This window comes from Procambarus clarkii, chromosome 91 (assembly GCF_040958095.1).
Source record: "Procambarus clarkii isolate CNS0578487 chromosome 91, FALCON_Pclarkii_2.0, whole genome shotgun sequence".
NCBI classification, from domain to species: domain Eukaryota; kingdom Metazoa; phylum Arthropoda; class Malacostraca; order Decapoda; family Cambaridae; genus Procambarus; species Procambarus clarkii.
In genome coordinates, this window is record NC_091240.1 from 10,002,473 (window position 1) to 10,028,047 (window position 25,575).

Here is a 25,575-nt window from a genome sequence, read left to right on the forward strand (position 1 = left end):
CCACCATAATATAGTTCACCATCCAGAAAGTATACTTGAGCCCTGAACATAGTTCAAAGCTAAATTAAACTCTCAAGTGTATATTCACCAAGAAGCTTGGTGGTGACCCAGAGGGTGCAGTGCCAATTCTATAGGTGCCGGAGCTCTGGTAGGCCTGAAAAAAGCCTGTCATTTCCTATCCTGTTTCTGTATCTGATACACGAATATAATTATCAAACAAATAAAGAAAGAACATCAGTCATGTATTTATCAATTTAGGAAGTTAAAACACTTTGTGCTCACAGAATACAGCCAGTGAGAAGTGTCACAATAGTTTCCACAGAGGGTCAGGAGTGAGATGTTTTCGAGGTCTGAGGCAAATTTTGCCCTGACGTCATCTGGCGATCTGTGGTACCGCAGCCATGATATGGCATATGGCTCAGGCTCCCACTGAACTAGAGGAGGTCCATGTAGTTAAACAAACAACAGTGCTGATACGTGATTTATGAGAATTCTTGAGCGTGTTGTTGTTATCAGGTTCATGTGACTGATTCCCCTCTCACACTCAGCAGTACTAATAGGAATAACTTGTAAACAGCTCAGTAATGGGTGTAAATCTTGAGTAATGCGGCGTTCATTATCCTCCACATAGTCTCTAAAGGCATTTAGTGCAGAGTAAGAAGAAAGCTTAAACCTCTTACTGAGAGATATTATTTCAACTTTCCGTAATTAGGTGGTATTTCATCAGGCAATTAGTCTTTTTCACGGACACACATTTCACTTAGCAGTGATTTATTATAGGTTAACCTATTATAGGTAGTTATATACCTATAATAGGTTAAGTAATAATTGTAATTACGAAGCAATAAGATGCTTATCTTAACATACTAAGAAGGTTAGGTAAGGTCGGTGTTTTCTATGAAGCTTTTTAAGGTGAACTAAAATATTCACAATAAATTAGTATGTCACCTGTGCATTTATTTAATAAGTCAATATTGACTGTAAGAAAGTGCGAGAACGGGTTGCATCCACAATGATACAATTATCACCCAATTCACAGACGATGTCATTCACGTTGTCACGGTGATGCCTGCAGGACAAAATGCAAAACATGACATGGTGATAAGGAAGGTCAAGGAGGAACTATATATATATATATATATATATATATATATATATATATATATATATATATATATATATATATATATGTGTGTGTGTGTGTGTGTGTGCTGTGCAGAGACTTAATATCTAACATATTCAGAGATTTCAGTAGGGGTATCGAGTGATGTCTGGGGCCAGAGTTGGATATTGTCCTAACAGCAGCTTTGTGTTGAGTAATTAGAGGACGTAAATGATTTTGGGTAGTAGAACCCCAAGCACAAATACTATAGTTGAGATAAGGCTAGATGAGAGAGTAATAGAGTGTCACCAGGGTAGGGCGAGGTACATAATATCTGATCTTAGAAAGAATGCCAACAGTTTTTTTTTAACTTTTTTTATATATTTAGAATGTGTCCCTGGAAATTCAGCTTGTGGTCAATGAAAACGCCAAGGAATTTGCCATTTACTTTGTTACAAATTTGGTTATTGTTTATCCTGAGATTTATTTGATTTGAGGCCAAACAAAATATAGAAAGTTTTGTCAGTGTTGAGGGTGAGTTTGTTGATAGTTAGCCAAAGATGGACTTTATTTAGAACAGTATTCACTGTGACATTTAAAGCAAGGGGGTCTGGACTGGAGTAAATGAAGGTTGTGTCGTCAGCAAATAGAATGGGTTTGAGGTGTTGGGAGGCATTTGGAAGGTCATTAATGTAGATGAGAAAGTGGAAAGGGCCAAGTATGCTGCCCTGAGGAACACCAATGTTAATGGGTAGGGGTGGGAGAAATTGAATTATTCACAGAAACATACTGGAGCCTGTCAGTAAGGTAAGGTAAGTTCTTGAAGGTTGAGTAGCAGTAGTAGTTACTGCAGCAGAAGGGACTTCATAGTATATACCCTCTACAGGGTCACACCAAGGGTCCATTGCAGCTGAATTCACCACTGGGACGGGTGAAGGGTCAGCAACAGTTGGAGAAACGTGTGGAGCAGGAGCTGACAGTAAGTCTGAAAGCGTGGCCGCGTTCACAGTGATGTCATGGTTAGCAACTGGAACTGTAGCAGAAGTGGGGGGTCTCAGGAGGCAGAGTCTTGTGAGCTGAAGGTACTAGAAGAAGATCTGAAGTCTGCATTGAAGTGGCAGAATCGTCGTCGGGTGAAGAGTCGGCATCCTCTAAAGGGTCAGTTGCTGGAGTTGAACCTGGAGCGTTGAAGACTTCTTCAGGAATATTGAAGGTAGGGAGACCATTCGCATTGTAAAGAATTTTCAGAATTCTCACAAATTTTCGAGGGTTAGTGCCAGCAGTCATTCTGGCCGTCGATATCAAAGCTTTTACTGTGTTACACAGTGATTGGCCGGGATGGGGTGGAGGCGGCGGTGTCTGGCTCGATGAGTGGCCGGGTGACTGGGATCTGGGTCCTCATTGGCTAGTAGAGGCAGTAACAGGATGTTGCTGGTGTGTGGTGGTGATAGTTCCTCCTCCCAGAAGCTTTGGGAAAGTGGCTGCTTGGATGTTGAAAGTAGAGGTTGAGGTGGTAGCTGAAGTGCTGGAGCTGGTGCCTGCTAGAGAGGTAGAGGAAGATTTGGATTTCTCCTGGGTCTCCAGGTTTTTGATAACTTCTTGTCTGCGTGGACATTGATGGGAGATTGCGACATGTTTGCCGTTGCAGAGCAGGCAGTGTGGTTCTTTCGAAGTGTATATCGAATAGTGGTGGTCTTTGGCGCAAATGCTGCATTTCTGGATAGTCTGTTGGCACATGCTGGTTTGGTGAGAGTAGTCGTAGCACCGGAAGCATTGGGTGATATTGTAGTTTCTTTCCTTCTTTACTCGGAATGACGGGACGTGGACTCCATAGTAGAAGAAGCCATTTGTGATGACTTGGGACGTCTGATTCACAGTGCTGAAGGTAAGGTACGGCTTCAAGGTACGGCTGTTGCACAACAAGGTGTCGAGTACATTCAAGCCTGGGTTCTCGTTCTCGATGTTCTCTGCAAGTTCTCCAGTGTAAGGTGCCTCATCTATCCACTCTATGATCCAGCGGCTGAGCTCACTGATAATGACAGACCGGGCACGAAGCAACTGGCGTGGGAAGTGGAAAATGAGGTGGTGCTGTGAACGAAATCGATATTCTTGACTGATCAGTTTGTCGACGTCTTCCTCGTTAGAAAAACGAAAAACGAAGTTGGTGCCTTCTTGTTCGATGTCGTCAGGTGTTACTTCAGCTACATCCTTGAATACCTTCAGGAGGGTTAGCTTGATGAATGGGTGATCGTCAAGGGGCGATGACCTTGAAGGGCTTATAATGCATGGTGGACGCAGGATCTCTCTCAAAGACTACACGTCACTGGAGATGGCCTCCCGTCTCTACCCGGCATAAAACACCAAGTTAGGAGTGGAGTCTGACCATCTAGAGTGACGCAAGTCTTGCTGCCAATTATTTACACACCCTGCAGTGCTAGGTGTGAGAGAGAAGAGCTGGAGCAACGAGAACACGTCCGGACGTGACGGTTGCAAGTTGCAAAGTCGTGATCGTGATGGCCAGAACCTCAAAATCCCCACTGGGGGTGTCGTTGGTATTTTTGCTGCTGGTCCCATTGTCGCTATGGTTGCTGCTGCTGCTGGTGGTCACGCTGTTGTTGGGGTCTGTTCTGGTTGCGTTGAGGTAGCTTGTGGAGTCTGTGGTAGGTCCCCTGGAACCAACATCTTGGGTAGCCCGTTTGCCTTGAGCAGTCTGTTGAGTATCTTCACGTACTTGGTGATGTCTCTTTCTGCCAGCTTCTCCACAAGGTGGATCAGTACAGAGAGCAAAGTGATGGCGACCAGGGCTGCTGATTGGTTGGTTGGTGTACTAGTGGGTTGGGTTGCTGTCGCCTGTGTCCTGGGCCCCCAGGGGGGGGGGGCGGTTCTGTTGCGGACGTCGGTGTAGCAGAGGAGTTGGGTAACTCTGGAAACGTCGTGGCCTGGATGTTGAAGCTCGCCGGCTGATTGGTGGTTGGTGTGGCGGGTGCCGATTTCTTAATTTCTTCCGTTCTTGTGCGGCAGTCCAAGGAGACGGTGGTATGTGCTCCTCCATAGTTGAGGCACCGTTAGGTGGTCGACTGGCAGTCCTTATAATGATGATTTTCAGTCCAGATGCTGCACTTTCCTTCGGAAAGTTGAGTTCTTGGTGTCGTAGTCGTACTATATTTGCCCGAAACACTGTGCGTATTAGTGGCTTTAGGCATTATATGTACTAGCTCTGTCTATAAATCCAACATTATGTTTGTAACTCATTTTCTATGTATGTACTTTTACGTGAATAAACATTTGATTTTGATTTGATTTTGATTTTGACTTATAACACTTGTAGCATTGGCGTAGGAGCTTTAGCTTTGATGTCCAAAGAGTTTGGAGAGGATGGGGCGGTGAAATTCTTGGAAGAGGATTTGGATGGGGAGAGAGGGGGCTTGAAAGTTCGGTGGCCTGTCCACCGCGGGTTGGCATATGTTTTTGGTTTTGGCTTGGGGCTTGAGATCTTCTTAAGAGTCAGGAGGCTAGTGGTGAGGCCAGGACGTGTTGTCCTGGTTCAGATGAGGTCTTCTGTCTGGCTTGGAGGAGGCGTCTTCTCTATGATGTTGGTGAACCTTTTCGTTCTCTTAGCTGTTGTTCTTTGATCTTGGTGATACGAGGTTGAATCATCGTTTGAAATATCCGCACGACAGTGGTGGTATTGTAGTTCCTTCTGGGTCTTCAGTTGCGGTAGAGAAGTCGATTTGCGTCATCTTATCTACTCTGAAGATTGGGTCGATGTAATTTTTGTTCAGGATGGTGAGGTCTATGTAGCGTTCCACTGTAGAGTAATGGACGAACATTGGGTGAGGAAATTTGACTTTGTTCTTATTGGTGATGCGCCGGTTGCATTCTAAGGCTAGGGTCTTTCTAGTATTGTTGTTGCCATAAAAGGTTTCGTCATCGGAGATGGAGACAGTAACAGGGTTTGCCCTTTGATGTACCAGGATTTTCCAGCTTGTACTGGTTCGAAGTAGGTGATTTCCAGCTCGGCGTCATTGAGCTCTTCGTTATCTGCAAGTTCCGTTGCTGGTGCTGATGCTTGCTGGGGATGGTGTTATAGCCGAGGCCTGTGTCGTTGGTGCTGGTGCCTGGGTTTCTGGCTCTGCTTCCTCCCGTGTCGGGTCCTCCTTTGGGGGAGGTGATGATGATATTTCTTCGATTGCTGGTGATGTTGGTGTCTGGTCTGTATGAGTTGAAGCAGCGTTTTCAGGCTGAAGTAGGTACATTGGGACCGACATCGTAGGTAGGTTGTTTTGGGCAAGCAGCATGTTCAGTACTCTCACGTATTTGGCGACGTCTGTCACAGCCATCTTCTCAGCTACACTGATCAGGACTGGGATGAGAGTAGTGACGGCCGAGGCCGCTGATTGGTTGACTGGCTGGACTGCAGTCGCCTGTGTGCTGGGTCAATCAATCAATTAAATATAGGTCAAGGAACCCTAATGGGTAAGCGGGGAAGTGGGGATAGGGGAAGAATTAGTGAGGGTGAGAGGAAGGGTTTGTAGAATGAAGTAAAGTGCCAGGGCTAGACCCAGCTGTATGGCATTAAAACGCTATGACCAGATTAAGCAATGGAGGCATGGAATCGGATTTTTGTGACAACATTTCGTCTTTCGGCGCGCCCACGGAGGTAGCAGCCCTCAGCTGAGTGAGCCATGGAGGCTCACACCAGTTGTGGTCTTGGATTGACAATCAGCATCGTGCCCCACCCAGGGTCACCAGCAAACGGGAGCTAACAGTATTCCCCCCCCCCCTCCCCCCGCTAAAGAGGAAGGAGAAGAGTTAAAGAGGCTGAGTAGTTCGGAGCTAGGTGATTGAGTAGTGGTATAGGAGGAGAGAGGAGTTATGTAAATGCCGGAGCAAGGGGTGGGTCGTCAATCAGGTTAAAGAGGTTGTGCGTATGTCTAGGTCTACTAAGTGTGTTTCTGAGGAAGGTGTCGTAGTTGTCATGGTAGGTGAGAATTCGTGGGATCTGTTTCTTCCCCATAGTGTCCCAGATTACGTTCAGAGATGAGATGTTCGCCCTCTCATGCAGAGCTTCACTGGTGATGAAGTCCTGCCAGTGGGTATCGAACACCCATCTCAGAGCTGGGTCCAATCCAATCCAAAAATACAGGAGAAGATGCCCATGGGGCGAGCCTTGAAGTAGGGACAGCTGAAGCAAAGTTGATGAGAGGAAACGCTGAAATTGAAGAGAAAGTGCCAGGGCTTGACCCAGCTGCGTGTCAATATGTCGATGCTGCAAACAACCCAACAACTGGCTAGGCTGGGAGACGAGTCATAAGGCGGCAGTGGCAGTGCTTCTACATTCAAGCTGGGACAGTCAGTCTTCTGACTGTCTTCTTTCTTCTTTCTTCTTTGTTGAATCTTCTTGAATCATCTTTCTTCTTACTTCATCGTCATCTTCTGTCGTAGCTGCATAATGTGAGCTTCTAGGTCTCCAGTGGGGGGGGGGGGGGGGGTGGCTGCCCTGGTGTGGACGTCTGTGTAGCATAGGAGTTTGGTAGTGCAGGGAACATCGATGCTTGGATATTGAAACTCGCAGGCTGATTGGCGGATGGTGTGGCGGTTGCCTATTTCTTAATTTCTACCTGTCTTATGGGGCAGTCCATGGAGACAGCTGTATGTGCTTCCCCACAGTTGAGGCACTTTTTGGTTTGTAACGGGGGGTGGGGGAAATAGCTCTATCTTGTCCATTATTCCACCCCCCCCAGTTAACTAACGAGGCCGGGGGAAACAGCTCTCTCTAGTCCGTTATCCCGTCCCCAGTTAGCTAACTATTCTAGAGCACCTCCAGAGTTCCTAAGGCAACCTCTCTGGTTCAACACCTTGTAACCTAGGTATTTGACTACCTAGGTGCTAAGACTACAAGGCGCCGTAACTGGATCAGCTACCCGAAACTCTAGAGAGAACTCTAGAATACTGAATCATTGCCACAAACGTATAAGAGAAAACGAGAGGAAAGAAATGAATAGTGAAGTAATTAGTGAGGGTTTGGGGTGAGAGGTAGGGAGGTGGGAGGAGCGAGGAGGGTCATTATTTGAAAGTGAGAGTTTAGAGAAGGGTGGAGGGAGAGGTGTAGATAGGTAGAAGTAGAAGAGTAGATAGTAGAAGTAGAAGAGTAGATAGTAGAAGACGAAATGCTGCCACCATCCATTCATGATCATTACATACAAGACAAGGAATGGAACTTGCCTGTATCACAAAATTCTCAAAAGATGTTATCATGAGTTCATTATTAGTATGTTCCCTCTGTACCATGTACTCCTTAAAATCAGGGAACCAATAATCCCCGAGGCTTTCTCACCTCAACTCTAAGCTCTAGGGAACAAAGTTAAACACAATTTAAATAATAAATTCATAATTATATTTCCCATGAAGTATCATAATTTAGCAATTCAATTAAAATGTTCCAGTTAATATGCAAAGTGAGTCATCATCCAAGAATTCGAGAACCCTACAACTTGACTGCCCCTCATCATCACACAACATATGTAAAACACGACAAGTCACCTTAATGTTCACTCACCGAGTACTGAGTCTAAGTTGAATAGAGAGGGGGGGGGGGTCTGTAGCTTGACAGAGACTGTCTCGCCCCTGCCGGCCGACAGCCTCCCTGGTAGGGAGCAGGTCTCTGCTCTCGTCTGCTGTTCTGTCTCTTAATCCTCCTTGCTGGATAGCTCTCCGAGTTTATATTGGGGAACCTAGTAGCTAACTCCGCCCACAAGTAGATAGCCTCCGGCACTACCAAGCCACTCCTTAAACGTCGGCTTGTTTGAAGGCTACCAGACTACAATTAAGAGCTTAGCGGAAGCAAGGTGAAATTCTCATGATCTGACCTCAGGTCACTTGAGGTCATTAACGCTTTGAGGTGTGAGATCTCAGGCAGACAACTGGCGCCTCTCAGATCCTTGTCTGTGACTCGTGTACTCTATATATATTTTAAATAAACTAACCCAAACACTTTTACAGTGTTACATCTCCCCTTCTCCCCGAAATAAAGTTTTTGCAACACTGCTAAAGCAAGCTAGCTGTGTGCAACAACTTTATTAACGAAAAAAAAATACATCCTAGCTAAACAAATATACAACATCCTACTCTAAAAAATGAAATATATAGACAGACGTCCATTGTCTCTGGCTGGGCGACGTCACTGCTTGGTCTTGTAGATAATCCTGTACCACATTTCTTCAACACAACTGCCTCCGTCGCTTCTCCGTCGTTAACGCACAACAACACTTGGTCAACCCGAAAGCCGTTACTACTTGAACTGTGCACAGGACCGTGGAATTCGGTTGTCCCAGCTGATCTGTAATTGGCCCTACGTCAGTCACCATGAGAGACGTATATTGGGGTTCTTCACAGCTATAGGGACTACAAGTTTCGAGACCTTCATATAGTTGCCAACAGTAGAAATCCCATCCTACTCTTCTTCCTCCCTGTTGCTCCAGCACGCCTCCTTCAGAGAGCTACTTCTGACAGCCACATCAAGTCCGCATGACACAGGAAGAATCACTCAACAGAGCAACATGCTTGTAGGAGGGGCGGCCAGTCAAGGCAAACGATCCTGTCTTGCAATTACGCTCCATGCAATGATGCTGACACCAGCAAGGGACACTAGGTATCGTGTCTCACTCAGCTTGTCTTATCTTCTTTCTTCTCTCTTCTTTCTTCTCTCTTCCTTCTTCTCTCTTCCTTCTTCTCTCTTCCTTCTTCTCTCTTCTTTCTTCTCTCTTCCTCCTCCCATGGGTCTTTGACAAGCGACCTGGGGTCCATTGGGGTCTGTCCGTCCTGGGGTCCATCCTGGGTACACCGATGTTGGTGGGACAGACTGGAGTCGTTGTTGTTCCTCTTCCATCTTTACTGGGTCGTCTGGGGTCGTCTGCAGAACGACCTGGGGTCCACTGGGGTCCGTCCGTCTTGGGGTCCACTGGGTAGACCAATGTTGACCGACCGAGAGGGCTGCCTCTTGGGGTCCCCCTGGGGTGGTGGTGGTGGTGGAGCCATGACCTCCAGGTAGTGGGCTGGTCGTGGTGGTGGTGATAAACGCCCCTGAGTGTGGTACATAGCAGCCGTCTCCCTCTTTTGTATGTGCGTCTCTCCTCTCTTCTGGCTCCCACCTGTGGATGAACAGAAAGGCGACAATATCGTGCTCCCAAGATATTTGTGTGACCCTGTAGTTTGTATAGGGTTACACAGTCATATCATAACGCTCTCCTCCTGGCAACAACTACACTTCAATTTTTAATAATTCAATTAACTCTGAATGATATTGACTTGGTGGAACATAAAACAGTAACAGAGTAAAGTTAGAGAAGAGAGAATAAGGTCATCACTACTTTTTAACTTGTCACAAAAAAAAATCAACACTAATAGACAAAACACTAGCCTAAACTTAACTGTACCGTTCCTAATCTTAAGTACATAATTAACCATTACTCCCACCCTTAACCTACAGCCACCTACGTGACCCAGAGTGTTTCCCTAGCTTCTCCGCCGGTAAACAACTCAAACTGTTGTCACCCCTGTGACCAGACTATCTAACGTCGAGCGTCCCCAACGTGAAGTCTACTGACATACTAAGGCTCCCCCTAGCATGCTGTACAAGACCAGTACACCTCGGGTTATTGCGTTCAAATGGAGTAAAACAGTCGATCGCAATAATCTGAGCAGAACCACTAAAAACTACTTAAAATCTATTTAAGAACTACACCTGCCACTCCCCACTGACCTGGAGACCAGCGGTGGCTGGGTGTCCCCGTGGGACATGCGAGGTCACCTGTCACACTCAGCTGACCTGCACTACCAACACCGCTAAGTTCCCAAATCGCCAAATCTTATTACTAACATGAATCACTACACACGCAAGTTCTGGTGAACATTCCCTGAACTACACAAAACTCACAAAATCACTAAACACAACACCAGAGAATCACCATCTCCTAACCTGAAAAAAAGTTCGCTAACTCGCGAAAGTAAAACACCTGTCAAGATCTCCCTGATAGCGCCTGAGCGGCAAAAGGACACGTGGGACTGAACAATGTTAAAAGAACACCAACTACCTACAACATTGTTCAACACCGCTGCCAACATTGTAACGGGGGGTGGGGGAAATAGCTCTATCTTGTCCATTATTCCACCCCCCCCAGTTAACTAACGAGGCCGGGGGAAACAGCTCTCTCTAGTCCGTTATCCCGTCCCCAGTTAGCTAACTATTCTAGAGCACCTCCAGAGTTCCTAAGGCAACCTCTCTGGTTCAACACCTTGTAACCTAGGTATTTGACTACCTAGGTGCTAAGACTACAAGGCGCCGTAACTGGATCAGCTACCCGAAACTCTAGAGAGAACTCTAGAATACTGAATCATTGCCACAAACGTATAAGAGAAAACGAGAGGAAAGAAATGAATAGTGAAGTAATTAGTGAGGGTTTGGGGTGAGAGGTAGGGAGGTGGGAGGAGCGAGGAGGGTCATTAGTTGAAAGTGAGAGTTTAGAGAAGGGTGGAGGGAGAGGTGTAGATAGGTAGAAGTAGAAGAGTAGATAGTAGAAGTAGAAGAGTAGATAGTAGAAGACGAAATGCTGCCACCATCCATTCATGATCATTACATACAAGACAAGGAATGGAACTTGCCTGTATCACAAAATTCTCAAAAGATGTTATCATGAGTTCATTATTAGTATGTTCCCTCTGTACCATGTACTCCTTAAAATCAGGGAACCAATAATCCCCGAGGCTTTCTCACCTCAACTCTAAGCTCTAGGGAACAAAGTTAAACACAATTTAAATAATAAATTCATAATTATATTTCCCATGAAGTATCATAATTTAGCAATTCAATTAAAATGTTCCAGTTAATATGCAAAGTGAGTCATCATCCAAGAATTCGAGAACCCTACAACTTGACTGCCCCTCATCATCACACAACATATGTAAAACACGACAAGTCACCTTAATGTTCACTCACCGAGTACTGAGTCTAAGTTGAATAGAGAGGGGGGGGGGGTCTGTAGCTTGACAGAGACTGTCTCGCCCCTGCCGGCCGACAGCCTCCCTGGTAGGGAGCAGGTCTCTGCTCTCGTCTGCTGTTCTGTCTCTTAATCCTCCTTGCTGGATAGCTCTCCGAGTTTATATTGGGGAACCTAGTAGCTAACTCCGCCCACAAGTAGATAGCCTCCGGCACTACCAAGCCACTCCTTAAACGTCGGCTTGTTTGAAGGCTACCAGACTACAATTAAGAGCTTAGCGGAAGCAAGGTGAAATTCTCATGATCTGACCTCAGGTCACTTGAGGTCATTAACGCTTTGAGGTGTGAGATCTCAGGCAGACAACTGGCGCCTCTCAGATCCTTGTCTGTGACTCGTGTACTCTATATATATTTTAAATAAACTAACCCAAACACTTTTACAGTGTTACAGGTTGGTGACAAACAGTTAACGTTAAAAAACATAAAAAAGCGAAGACAAACAGTTTTTAAAAATGATGATTTTTGGTGCAGATACTGCACTTTGCTTCTTCTTGTGGCCAGTACTTGGTGTCGTATTCGTACTTGTAACACTTAATTAAAGCATTGACGTATGACGTAATAACGCTCCTTCTTGACTGTGTCAGGTGTGATGGATATATCCAAGCACCTGAAGCCATTTATACTGCCTGTGTCGCTGCTGCAGCTGTAGAGAAGGTAACCTTAAGGGCATAGGCCTTAGGCTGTCGTCGTTCTTAATGACCTTGACTTTAACTGCAGTCAGGGCTGAGTTCCTTGAGTTGATGCTTTCAAGTATGGTGGTAGGGTCCTGGTTGGTGATGTAGACACTGGTGTGGCTGACGAAGATGGTTCGTTTGGCCAAGTAAGAGGATGAGTTCGGAGTTGAGTAGAGCGTCCTGGTGTTCTGGAGCAAAGAGTTGTTCCAGCGCTTTCTCGCTTGAATATAGAAGTACAGCGACGTCAGCATCTTCGCGGATGTCCAATGGAGCAGCATTCGTGATGCCAACACTTTTCTTGAGTATTTTGGGTCCGGTGAATACGGTTTCCCCCCCGAGACCGGACTTTGATGCCGTAGGTCATGATGATGGTGAATCTCTCTATGACTACCTCATCACGGGAGATTGCCTACCGTCTCTTCTCGGTATACAGTACCAAGATGGTAGTGGGGTGTGACAATCTAGAATGAAGTTAGCCTTCTGCCCAATATTTACCCACCTGGCAGTGCTGGGTGCAAGAGAGGTGTGATCCGGTTATGTTATGGGTTGTGTCGTTGTCGGTTGTCGGCGTAGGAGGTAGTAGCGTTCCTTCTTGACGGTGTTCGGTGTGATTGATATATTGAGGCATCTGAAGCCATTTTCCACAGCTTGGGTCGCTGCTGTAGCTGCAGCAGCTACAGAAGGTGTAGGTCACCTTCAAGGTAGGTCGTAGGTTGTTGTTCTTGATAACTTTAAGGGGCCGGATGTACAAAAATATTCGTAAAAATATGAACTATAGAATCAAATGTTAAACAAATATAGCGTTATTTGGCATCAGAGTCGTGAACCTTTCAGCCCAATATGTTAAGAAAGGGTTTTTATATGAATTTAAAAAATAAACGTTTGCAATTGGTACTGATGATAACAATAACACCTAGTTAGTGGGACTCATGGATAATGCAGTGATGAAGAGATGCAAGCACCTGTCCGACCCACAAAGAAGTAGTAGTAAGGAGGGTCCACCATGCAGCTGCATGGTGCCTTCTAGGATTGCTGATTGGCACCTGGAGAGCAAAATTTCACACACACATATAATGAGTAAATATGGCCTTTTGTTGTATTTTATTATGTATCATATAATTACATTGCCAAATGACAATATTTCTTATGTCCACCAATTGTTTTTGGGGGAAGTTTTTTTTGTCTTATTTGTATCTCATCTGATTTTGTTGTGGCTTCCACATCTTGGAGAATACAAACCCTTCACTAAGTATGTGAAGTTAGAATGAAATTGGTCGACATGTAAATCAGCCACAGATGCCAGAACTTGTGACTTATTTTTTGTTGCCCAGTTATTCACAGATTTCAAACTCTATTTTCTTTGTCTCTTTAGGTTATTTTTGCTGACTGGGGACAAGATGAGGGCTTTATCACTTATATACAGTATAGTTATGTATCCCCTTAACCCATTATTAAGGCTTATCCCTATATTTTGTTTTTTGGGGGGGATTATTTTTCTTGGCATCATTTCAACACATATTGATCTACAACTTACACATATTCAAGTACAAATGCCAAGCAATATTTATTAAAATTTACAAGATATGACATCAATTCGAACTACTATATTTATTGTCAAGACCTTTACCTTCATTATTCTTTACCTGTATTATTCTTATACACTTGCAGTGTATAAGCTCCTAGAAACGGAATATACACTTATCGATGCATACACAATCCCACAACCATGAGTTAACCTGTCATGGGAACACATGGAGCACCTATTCTCACTAAGCACAATATTGTTGTTTAAAATTCAGCTACTCGGAATAAAAACTTCCAAATAGCACGGGCTATGGTGAGCCCGTAGTGGACTTACCTGGCACAGGAACGGGGCTGTAACTTAACTAAGCACAACTAGGTGAGTACGTCCAAAGAATGACGTGAGGGTGGTGACGTCACGGGTGTGACGTCACCAGAGCCCTCCACCTGCCGCTGGGGAAACATTCGCACCTCGGGACTCCCAAAAGTGGCATACAGCTCTACCTTCAGCTATTGATACCTGCACTGAAAGCAAAGAATATTTAGGTCAGTAGCGCCGTATTTTCAGCCAGAGTTAGAGTCGAACCCCCCATGGAGGTGACGGATAAGTTGCTGGTGTACACGCCGAGGGAAGTGTAGTGTGACATAAGTAACCTTGGAGATTACAAAGCACACACTACTGTACAGGTACACACACACACAGCTGACAAGGGACCTCTGGCCCAGAACGGAATGTGCTCTATCTATCATTCTCAGATCATTCCTGATCTTCTATCGTCTCTAGGAGCACTTTGTTTTACAGATCACAACACTAAAGTGATCTAGCCCAAAGATATAGTCCCCCAAGGTGTTATTGCACATTTCAATAGGCCTACGGTACAAAATACATTATCTAAATTGGACAAAGAGTTGTCTAATAATTATTTTTGTTGTATATAAGTGAACCAATTGGTGACCACTCATGACAAATTTTTTTATTAAATTTTTCAAGGTTCATTCATGCTATCTGGTTGATTTACGTTAAGTTAGGTTAGGCTAGGCGAGGCTAGGCAAGAAATTGCTGTCGTACACATCTACTAGTAAATGGAACGTAGCAGTAAGCAGCTCTGCACAAAATTTGAGTTTGGTATTGTATGCATTTTTTTTTGTGTTGCCAAGTATTTTTTTCATGCTAAACACAAACCTCCTGTCAGCATTACATTATCTTGTATCAATAGTTGAATATCTTGTGAAATAGTGCAGCATCTCATAAGATTTGTCTCGGTAGTGCAGCATCTCATAAGATTTGTCTCGGTAGTGCAGCATCTCATAAGATTTGTCTTGGTAATGCAGCTTCTTATAGTATGTGTCCCAATACTAGGGCATCAGACCATAAAATGAGTCACAATGAGGTGGTCCTCACCATTGATATCCTATTTAGCAACTAATTTATTTGTCCAGTCTAAAAATAGCCCATGAAGCTGTAGTGTATCGTGGGCCTGTATCCAACATGTCCACAATTCTTCAGTTAGTTGCTCATTATGGAGACTACAGTATTCTCTGTGTACCAGAGGACGCAACGATAGGGCACTTGCTGGATAAATGTCATTTTAGGGGACTATCTGTGAAGGTCTAGTATAGTTTTGGGTTAATAGGGTTGTGGGCGAGTCGAAATGCAGTTCCGAACGGCAAAACTTTGCAGCTCTTCCCATGCTGCACACATTTTCTTAATGAATGAGGGACCTCCTCTACTGCCTCCTCCTCCTCCTGAAGAAATTTCCTCAGCTGTCTCTTGTTGCTGCTCTTTATGAAAGACTAGAAGTTTGTCGGTGGCCAGGGGCCAGATTCACGAAAGAACTTACGCAAGCACTTACGAACGTGTACATCTTTCCTCAATCTTTGACGGCTTTGGTTACATTTATTAAACAGTTTACAAGCATGAAAACTTCCCATTCAACTGTTGTTATTGTTATAAACAGCCTCCTGGTGCTTCGGAGCTCATTAACTGTTTAATAATTGGAAACAAAGCCACCAAAGACTGAGAAAAGATGTACAGGTTTGTAAGTGTTTGCGTAAGTGCTTTCGTGAATCTGGCCCCAGTTCTTCACTGTGTTCCTCCACCAACTCCTCCACATCAGCACCATCCAGCCTAGATAGTACAACAACCCTCATACCATTTTCATGTTTACGAATGATCTCTTGTTTTGCCTCTTTTTGTCATCCTCACATTTGTTTTCTTAGGTTGAACCTTATCACTGACTTTCTTGGGACCCATGGCATGATGTATAATAAACACTTATGTTCAGAAACCAAAAAGCACAAAAACAATGAAATCCTTTACAAAGAGCCCAATCTCGAGCCCAATCGTCATTAGGCGTGAGGCACTGGTAAACTGAAGCACACCTTGCCTGTACCACCAGGAACCATGCGCCCGGTCGACCCATACCTGTATCAACAAACTCACCAAGTGAGGCAAAGCTCATAAACCGAGTCAAATTTTTCGAAGAAATTGAGCTCGTAAACTGAAAAATTCGTAAAGAGGAGCATTCATAAACCGAGGTTCCACTGTACTGGAAACCATGGCTGCTCTCTTCCCTTGCTGAAGGGTCTAGGCTAGAGTTTCTTGCACTTTTTTATTTCATGTGTAACTGGCAAGGTCATTATGGCTCTCGCATCTGATTCCTTAGTTATTTTTGGGGAAGGGGGGGGGGGGGAATGTGCCACAATGTCCTTTCCTGTTACCTCTGTCATGTGGCCTGCTGGGTCAAGATGCAGGTGTGTGCATCAAGATGCGGGTGTGGGCCAGTGTTAAATTCTGAGCTTTGGTTTTGATCGAGCCACCTTCTTGGGCAGGTAATTTGCAGGTTGCCTTCTATTCTATCAAGTATGGCTCAGTAGGACTTACCAATTAAGATGCAAATGAGTGTCACCTTCTTCGAGCGTCGCCTTGTTCGATTGTCGCCTTGTTCGATTGTCGCCTTGTTCGATTGTCGCCTTGTTCGATTGTCGCCTTGTTCGAGTGTCGCCTTGTTCGAGTGTCGCCTTGTTCGAGTGTCGCCTTGTTCGAGCGTCGCCTTGTTCGAGCGTCGCCTTGTTCGAGCGTCGCCTTGTTCGAGCGTCGCCTTGTTCGAGCGTCGCCTTGTTCGAGCGTCGCCTTGTTCGAGCGTCGCCTTGTTCGAGCGTCGCCTTGTTCGAGCTTCGCCTTGTTCGAGCGTCGCCTTGTTCGAGCGTCGCCTTGTTCGAGCGTCGCCTTGTTCGAGCGTCGCCTTGTTCGAGCGTCGCCTTGTTCGAGCGTCGCCTTGTTCGAGCGTCGCCTTGTTCGAGCGTCGCCTTGTTCGAGCGTCGCCTTACTTGAGTGCCGCTATGTTCGAGCACCGTCTTGTTCGAGCGCTGCCTTACTTGAGTGCCGCTATGTTCGAGCGCCGTCTTGTTCGAGCGCCGCCTTGTTCATTTGCTGCCTTGTTCGTGCACTGCCTTGCTTGGGTGTTTGTGTGGCACATGGATTCTGCCTTAGGTAGCACCTTAGTGTTTCTGCTTAGCATCAAGAGGAGCTTTCTACAATGAATCAAGTCCTGAGTTTTTAGCTGTTGTTGTTATTTTAGATTCAGCTACTCGGGAAAAAACAGTTCCAAGTAGCACGGGCTATGGTGAGCCCGTAGTGGACTTACGTGGCACAGTAGCAGGACTGTATTTTTTAGCTGATTATGAAAAAGTTGGTAATTTTTCTTTGTCCTACATTTCAAATTGATACAAAACTTTATTCTTTCTCAGTGAATATGACAGGATGGTAGAGAGCCCAGGGAGCCTGCAGGAGCTGGTAGTGGAGTTCATTGCCAGCCATGTTAAAGAAGTGTGCACTTCACGCTTCTCACTTAACGATGACACCAACAGGTTATACTTTAGGTAATATATCTATTATTTTGTTAATGTTACATGGCCAAGAGTATGAAGTAGTTGACATTGTTTAATCCTGAAATGGAAGTTTATGTTCTGGAAGAAACATATTAACGTAAAGAAAATGCTGTAGAAAATAGATGTACAGTATTCACTATATGTATAAGTAAAGGTGATTGACTTAAAATTGGTAGTAGAGTTTATGTATTAAAAGTTATTTCTATTATAAAAGTTTTATTTAACACAGTACAATAGTTTATATTTGACATGAAAATAAAGTACCAGTAGGCTGAGTATGAATACATGTACATATAATTTTTTGAATATGTCTATAAGGCAATTTTTGAAGATATGTAATTGGTACATTGCCTTTAACTGGATGTTATACCAGGAAAATAATAGCGTTTCAGGGTACATAGTTTCTTGTAGGATATACATTAGTGTATCATGTCGATTCATTATTAGATTCCCTCTTATTTAGGCCACAGTAGAGGTACTAGTAATTTACTTTAAAAGGCATTCTTATTTACATGGAGGGAAGAAAAATAAGTAGAGCACACTGAAATTAGAGGTGACCATTTTTAAATTAATGTATTGTTTTCATTTCAGGGATTCTAATGCATTTTGTCACCAGAAAGTCGCAAACCACCTACTTATGACACTGGATAGAAAAGGTTTACTAGATGATTTAAATATGACTTTATTTGATCCTGTAGTATTACGTTTAAGTCAAGTGACGCTACACCATGCTGATAATGTGACTTGTAAAGGCCTGAAAATCCTTAGAAGTCATCAAATACAGTCTGTTGAAGTGAAAAACCTCTCGAAAGTGTCAGTGGACGAACTTATTAGTTGTTTTGGTGAATGGACACTTAACAATATTCAAGCCTTGAGTGTTAGTGGTTCTTCATTTACATCTCATATATCGAAAACAAATGCTAAGGGTAATGTGCTTTCTACAAAACTGTATGTAGGACTTAGCAAGTTAAAAAACTTGCATGTTCTTAATGTAAGTGGAACTGAATTGGCTTCTCATGCTCTTTTAAATGTGTGTAATGACCTTCACATGTTATCATCACTTGATATTTCCAACTGTACAAAATTGGAATCAGTTGAGTGCTTAAGAATACGAAAAAACACTTTGAAATCACTTAATATGTATAATTTAAAAGTTTTACGGATGGAAGAAACGAGGCAAGTGTTGTTAGATCTCAGAGAACTTATCCATCTTGATATTAGTGAAAATAAAAGTAATCAGGATCCAATAGATAGACTGATGCCAACATGTCCTATAGTTCCAAGTTTGCTCAGGGATCGGAAGTTTGGTCCAAATCTCTGCTCCCTTGATATCTCTGGTCAGGACCAAACTAAGCTAGAAGATCTTCACTTCTTCCTCAAGACTCATTCTAAGATTGAATTCCTGGGGCTAATGCTGACATCCCTCTGCTTAGACACAGTGTTTCTTGATGGCTACAGTATAACGGTACGTTTACTGAAAGGTTATAATATATATATATATATATATATATATATATATATATATATATATATATATATATATATATATATATATATATATATATATATATATATATATATATATATATATATATATATATATATATATATATATATATATGATATTATATTTCTGATCAACATTGTTGCCAAAAGCAGGATACAGTTTTAAAGTGAATAATAGTGTTACAACTGTGTGTGGTATATTGTCATTATTGATATGGAGCAGCAATTTTACTGTGTAATGCATCTTTTTTCAGTTTAATATTATTTTCCTATACAAAATAATTTAGAAGCCTTAGAGTCAACATTGATTAATTAATGGTTTTATCACTTTTTGTTTTGGAGGGGGGAGGCAGTTATAATCATCCTATTTCAAATAATATGGAATAATTATGATACTCAGTACTACATGAAATACACTAAATTGATTTACCAATTGCACAAGCCGTTAATGACATCCAACACACTGAACGAAGGGATCTTTGTCTCTTTGAGCCTTAGTGTTTTTAACTTTATTTCCCTGTATTGCTCACTTAGTTCCATAGGTCTAACCTCTAAAATAGTGTTGAAATGATTCATTCAATCAATTCAGGCTGATTCCTTCCCTGGTCAACCATGTTATAACTCATACATCAGGCTGCGAGTAGCCGCACTGAACAGCCTGGTTGATCAGGTGGAATCATTAACTGGTAGTCAACAGGTAGCCCAAGGAAAGTAGGAAATGGGATAAGATGTTATCATTAGCTTTGATGGGCTTTATTAATGATTTACTGTACTTACAATGTGGAATGACTTCTTTCTTAATATGCTTACACATGTGAATACAGTACTAAGAAAACTATACAGTACTGTATTTGAAATTTTGCTTTTAATGTCTTGGAAATTATCTACTGTAATACTTACACTGTACTTCAAATGCTGAAATATTCTAAACTTGTAAGGTTTGTTTAAACATTTTCATTTGTGTATTTTAATCAAATTAAACTACTGTACTTATTTAAATAATGATAATTAGAAATTGCATAGCGTTTCATGTAAAGTAACATTCAAGACTTGTTTGATGCATTAACTGATAATTTAATAAAAAAAGTAATGGTATATATATTCATTTTATTTTTACTTTTAATCTTTAAAATTTTGTCAGCTTTTATTGTACTGTTTCATATTTTATTTGCAGTGCTTCTTACAGGTAACAGGTGTTGCCCGGGCAGATCAACTTGTGGAAGCACTCAGAAGATATCCAACAAGAATGGAATATGTACCCAAAATATTATATAAAATTTTTATGCTGACAACTCATTTTGAAAGCCCAAGGCCAGACGTGATCAAGGTTCGTACATGGGTATCCTCATTGGGGAGACGGTGGTGAGGCTTTTGTTTATTTCTCTCTTGTTTTGCTCCATTTACAATTAGGCTTTCATTTTCCCTGGTTTAGGGCAGTACAGCATTATGTGACCACTAATAGCTGTTTACAATTTTACGAAGTATATTAAACCTAATATCGCACATCCCCCGTCAAAATTTATCTTTCAGGGTCTACTAGTTAAAGTGTTCAAGCACAATTTAAACCAAACTTTATAACCAAATAATGGCTCAATTCCAAAGTTTTGGAAATACTGTAGTTTATCCACAGTAGCTCTTAATATTTCGTTTTTTTTTTTACTAAATATGTCTTCTTTAATAGCAGAAGTAAAGCTGCTCGCACAGTTGTTCGGGTCTGAAGAAAAAACAAAAGAAAGTGTCGATTATCATCTCCCACATAAACCTGTGGTTTACTTGTGGCCAGTTTTGAGTTTTTTGTTTTATTTATTTATCGAGCTCAGGCTAAGGCCAGACTTTCCTGGTGATGGCCTGATCAGTGTGACTGGTGCAAATCGTGGCTCACTTGCCTACATAGCCATCACAACTTGGCTAGTCAGATACTGTACTTCCTCTAAGAACATGTCTGGCTCCCTCTTAAAAATTTGAATCTTTGTACCTGCAATGCTTTTTATATTTACATATATTGTTAGGAAGTTGGAGTTGAGTACCTGAGATGTTCACACAGTATTCTACAGTTATCCTTATACTTCCTTACTCTGGTTCATTCTGCACTTCTTACCTTATCCTTATACTTCCTTACTCTGGTTCATTCTGCACTTCTTACCTTATCCTTATACTTCCTTACTCTGGTTCATTCTGCACTTCTTACCTTATCCTTATACTTCCTTACTCTGGTTCATTCTGCACTTCTTACCTTATTTTTCAATTAAATATTTAATTGTATTGCGAAAATTTGGGTTTGTGTTGTGTACTTACTGATATATTTAATGCAATTGTTTTCCAGTTGATACTGCCAGTGATGAACACACACCATACCCTGAGTTCCATACAGCTAGCAGGCACAGCCTGCTTGTACAATCTGACAAAGGGTCAGGTAGGAGAACAAATCCATCCTCACATCCTCAGAGATGTTGTCCATACTACACTGACTGCCATGAGCAACTTCCCCAACCATGCCCAGGTTGGTTTGAATATTTGCCGACTTTCACATTTGTCAAATAATTTAATTGAGAAAAATACTAAAAAAAAATACTATTACAAATACAGTATTGGAATTCTTGAAAATTCTGTCCAGTTGTTAATCTAATGTACTAATCCTATTTTATAAAAGCCAAATTTAAACTATATTGCATTTTTTTTATTTTTTTCTAATTTTAGCTTCACTTTTCATACTACTGTATAAAGCATACCTTACATAATACTGTATAATTTTGGGTCATCATTGAATATTTGCCAGAAAAGTATAGAATTCAGATGGTTTATTCTAAGAAATCTTATATGTACAATTTGGTGATGCATGAGAGAGACTTTCAGGTATTGATAAAAATATTTGCTAAATTTTTGGTTTGAGCATTATTGCTTTTTTTCAGCTTCAAAAAAATGGCCTCCTAACTTTATGTTGTGATCGAATACTACACGAAGTGTCGTTCGATAAGTATTGGTGTGCCCGGCTGGTGTTGGATTGCCTCCTCACTTTCAACGATCCCTCCACTGACAGAATGGCTGTTGCAATCTGCTCCATTTTAGCAGCTAAAATATCTACAACTCAGACTGCCCTCCTGGGTGCAAAGGTAAGGATGAGGGCTTATTTATTGTAATATTGTGTACTGTACAGTATTCATTGAAGTTGTTAACAATTAGATGGCAGTAGTGTAACCACAAGGTCCGACTAGGCTGCTACTGGGAAGCAACACGTGCATTGGGAGAAGTTTTGTCATAAGATCATTGGCATTTTTTGCTGAGTTACTTCATCGAATAAGGTATCCAAGTCTTGCCTCACCTTCTTGTGCTGGCCTTGTTAGTACTGTACACCATATCTGGTGGAACTGAAGAAAAAGGCTAAATATTTACAGTTTTTTAGTTTTTTGGCTTTCTTTAGTCAATTATAGTTTTTAATTTTAAATTTTATATTATTATTATTATTTTTTGTTAACTGACTGCTATGGCCAACATAACTATTTTCTGTCTGCTAGCTGACATTACAGTGTATAATTATTAAAGTGATTTATACTTTTTGTATTTTTAGTCATTTTGCCAAGTTATTGAAAACATTTGTGTGGCACATGTATTTAGGATGTTATGATTAGATTTTGTTCTGTAGTTTATGTTAAGAGTGACAGTATCATGTGTTGGGTCATTGTTGTCACTATTGTTTCTCTTGGTCTAACAGAGCATTTACATGCGCAAGTTGCTGAGCTTGGTGCAGAGGCGGATGGAAGAGGGGGAAGTGGATATTACTCTAAAATTTACACTCTCTGCTTTATGGAATTTGACTGGTTAGTATTATATTCCTAGTATGAATGTTGCTGTATAATTTGGATTATAAGCTAAACCTGAAGCTTACCTGGGTTCCAGGTAAGGTTCCAGGTTCTACTCCCTGGGCCCAGCCTGGAGCCAGATGTAGTAACATTATTTCTGGTTAAAACAAAATTATATTACTATTCTACAATTGCAAAATTTCTTTTGGTATATTTTGTGCTCAACAGATGAATCACCAGCAACGTGTGAAGTTTTTTTGGCCGAAAAGGGACTTAATTTGTTTCTTCAACTGCTAAATGTATTTGCCCGAGATGCTGCTGTGGAGACTAAAGTGCTTGGCCTCCTGAACAACATAGCAGAAGTGTCTCCTCTCAGAGGTGCTCTCATTAATAAGCACTTTGTTGCTCAACTCAAGTGAGTGGCATTTTGTGTATTGAGTAATAGGTTGTTTAGTGTCTGTGTGTGTAATTACCTAGGTGTAGTTACAGGATGAGAGCTACGCTCATGGTGTCCTGTCTTCCCAGTATGCTTTGTCGTATAATGCTTTGAAACTACTGACAATTTTGGCCTCCACCATCACCTCACTTAGCTTGTTCCAACCATCTACCACTTCGTTTGCAAGAGAAAATTTTCTAAAACAATTTCGGCGCCTCTATTTTCTTAGCTTGAATCTGTGTCCTCTTGTTCGTGAAGTTGCTGGTTTCAGGAATTCCTCTTTGTCAATTTGGTGTACTCCTGTTAGTATTTTGTGAATGGTGATCATATCACCTCTCTTTCTTGTCTTCTCGTTATGTATGTGTGTGTGTATTTACTATTTGTGCCTGCAGAATCGAGCTATTAGCTCTTGGACCATCCCTTCCTAACCAATCAATTTTCCTCTATTATATCAACTACATACAGTATATTTCTCTAACACAAGCAGGAGCACACACACATTCCTTGAAAGCAGCCCGTAGCAGTTGTCTAACTCCCAGGTGCCTATTTACTGCTAGGTGAACTTTCGTTCATCAGGGTGAAAGAAACTTTGCCCATTTTGTTTCAGCCTTCGCTGGGAATCGATCCCGAGCCCTTAGGCCCGGGTTCAACCCCCATGCGCTGTCTACTCAGCCATGAGGTCCCCCCCTGTGTGTGTGTGTGTGTGTGTGTGTGTGTGTGTGTGTGTGTGTGTGTGTGTGTGTGTGTGTGTGTATGTGTGTGTATTCACCTAGTTGTGCTTGCGGGGGTTGAGCTCTGCTCTTTCGGTCCGCCTCTCAATTGTCAATCAACTGTTTATTAACTTTTTTTTTTTTCCCACACCACACATACACACACACACCCCAGGAAGCAGCCCATGACAGCTGACTAACTCCCAGGTATCTATTTACTGCTAGGTAACAGGGGCATCAGGGTGAAAGAAACTCTGCCCATTGTTTCTTGCCGGCGCCGGGAATCAAACCCAGTACCACAGGATCACGTGTCCAGCATGCTGTCCAGTCAGCCACCGGCGGTGTGTGTGTGTGTGTGTGTGTTTATTGTAGTTGTATATAAAGAGTTAGTTGTATATAAAGTGATGGGTTGTACAGAAAGTGATGGTTATGTTGAAAATTAAATATTAATATGAGTGGACTATAAAAGTAGTAAATGTTTATCTATATAGAGTTAATCAAGCAACATTAATTTTATAAATTTTATTAGATTAAGTTTAAATTACAAAGATGATTGTAGACAATATAGAATAATGCCTTGGCTAGCTAGGGACACATTTACTCAATGCTGGGGATCATGGACTTCCTGGAGTACCGCAAACATAAAACAACTGCTTCATACATACGCACATCCTGTGTCAAGCAGTGTTAATACTCTACTGTATGCTAACTCAGTATCTATCTATTAACTTTTAAACAACTGTATGTTTTCAAATGCTGATGTTTTTCTCAAATAAAATACTAGATAATAATCAATTTTGAAAACTCCACCATTTTGATAAATTTTGATGTTGGTACACATACAAATTGAGTTACAACTACCGAGCTTCATTAAATTCTTTTCATGTGTACAACATTTACCTTTTGTCATTAAGGTGAATGGCTAGAATTAATTTTATGATTAATGTATTACTGTGTTAGCGTTCCATGTTCTACAGTCAAATTTGTGCTCGCAATCTCTTTCGAAACCTCTGAATGTCTCTCCTACATGAGTTTTATCGCAATGACTTCATTATTTCCACATCTATAATAGCAATAGAAAGCAAACCTAATTAGAGAGCCCTCATGCTGGAACTTAAATTTATAAGATCCCAGCCTATACATGATGTATAAAAAAGAGTATTGAGGACCTGAATAAAATCTAAAGCAATATTCGACATTACTGTACTGCCAATATATGTTTTTACCACAATTGATAAAACATACTTTTAAGCATATGCACACATTCAAATAATATTTAAGTAATGTATTAAATATAATATAAAGCTAATGTGAATCCAAAAGATAACTAGATTTTAACTTTTGCAAAAGAGCAGCTTTTTCCATGTTACCATCTATAAGCAGATTACAAATACACATAAAAAGTAGAAATGTATACAATTGATAACAAGAATGCTTTACAATATCTCAGTCTTCTACATTATATAAATTATTGAATGAAATTTCATACTGAAATATAACAGGAAAATAAAAAATGTCTTGGAATAAATTTAAAAAAATTATGGCTACTACTGTGATCAGGTACAGTTAATTTACATAATAATTTTTATTTTGGTATAGCAGAGGGTCCAGAACTGCCGCTAGCATGGAGGTTTATTTTACTTAATGTATATGCCATAGTTGAGGCTTCTGCTTCTGATTCTCTTTTGCCTGACTCTAAAATTGGAGGCTTCACATAATATCTATCCATTTTCTGCTTCTTTGCACTTCTTCGCCTCCCTCAGGTAATATTCTTTGGCCAGCCTCAAGTGTGGATAATGATCTGCAACTTCCTCATTGTCTTTAAGGAAGCATCCAAAAGAAAATCTTCACAGGTAACAGACATTGTAGTCTACTGCTTGCTCA

At 41.7% G+C, this 25,575-nt stretch overlaps 1 protein-coding gene across 11 annotated transcripts in view; it reads left to right on the forward strand.

Moving 5' to 3' along the window:
* The first annotated feature begins 13,766 nt into the window (after window positions 1-13,766).
* LOC123773997 (protein zyg-11 homolog B) overlaps window positions 13,767-25,575 on the forward strand; it is a 28,114-nt gene continuing 16,305 nt past the window's right edge. For 5 of the 11 annotated variants that reach the window (XM_045768039.2, XM_045768043.2, XM_045768045.2 and 2 more), the window contains exons 1-8: window positions 13,767-13,897; window positions 17,102-17,233; window positions 17,834-18,707; window positions 19,923-20,075; window positions 21,072-21,248; window positions 21,658-21,858; window positions 22,458-22,563; window positions 22,774-22,960. In XM_045768039.2, coding sequence (XP_045623995.1) covers window positions 17,115-17,233; window positions 17,834-18,707; window positions 19,923-20,075; window positions 21,072-21,248; window positions 21,658-21,858; window positions 22,458-22,563; window positions 22,774-22,960 — 1,817 coding nt within the window. In that variant the 5' untranslated portion in view covers window positions 13,767-13,897; window positions 17,102-17,114. Of the gene's footprint in view, window positions 14,039-17,101; window positions 17,234-17,833; window positions 18,708-19,922; window positions 20,076-21,071; window positions 21,249-21,657; window positions 21,859-22,457; window positions 22,564-22,773; window positions 22,961-25,575 lie in introns of all 11 variants that reach the window. The other 6 variants (XR_011225955.1, XM_045768042.2, XM_069318738.1 and 3 more) reach the window with 4 other exon arrangements.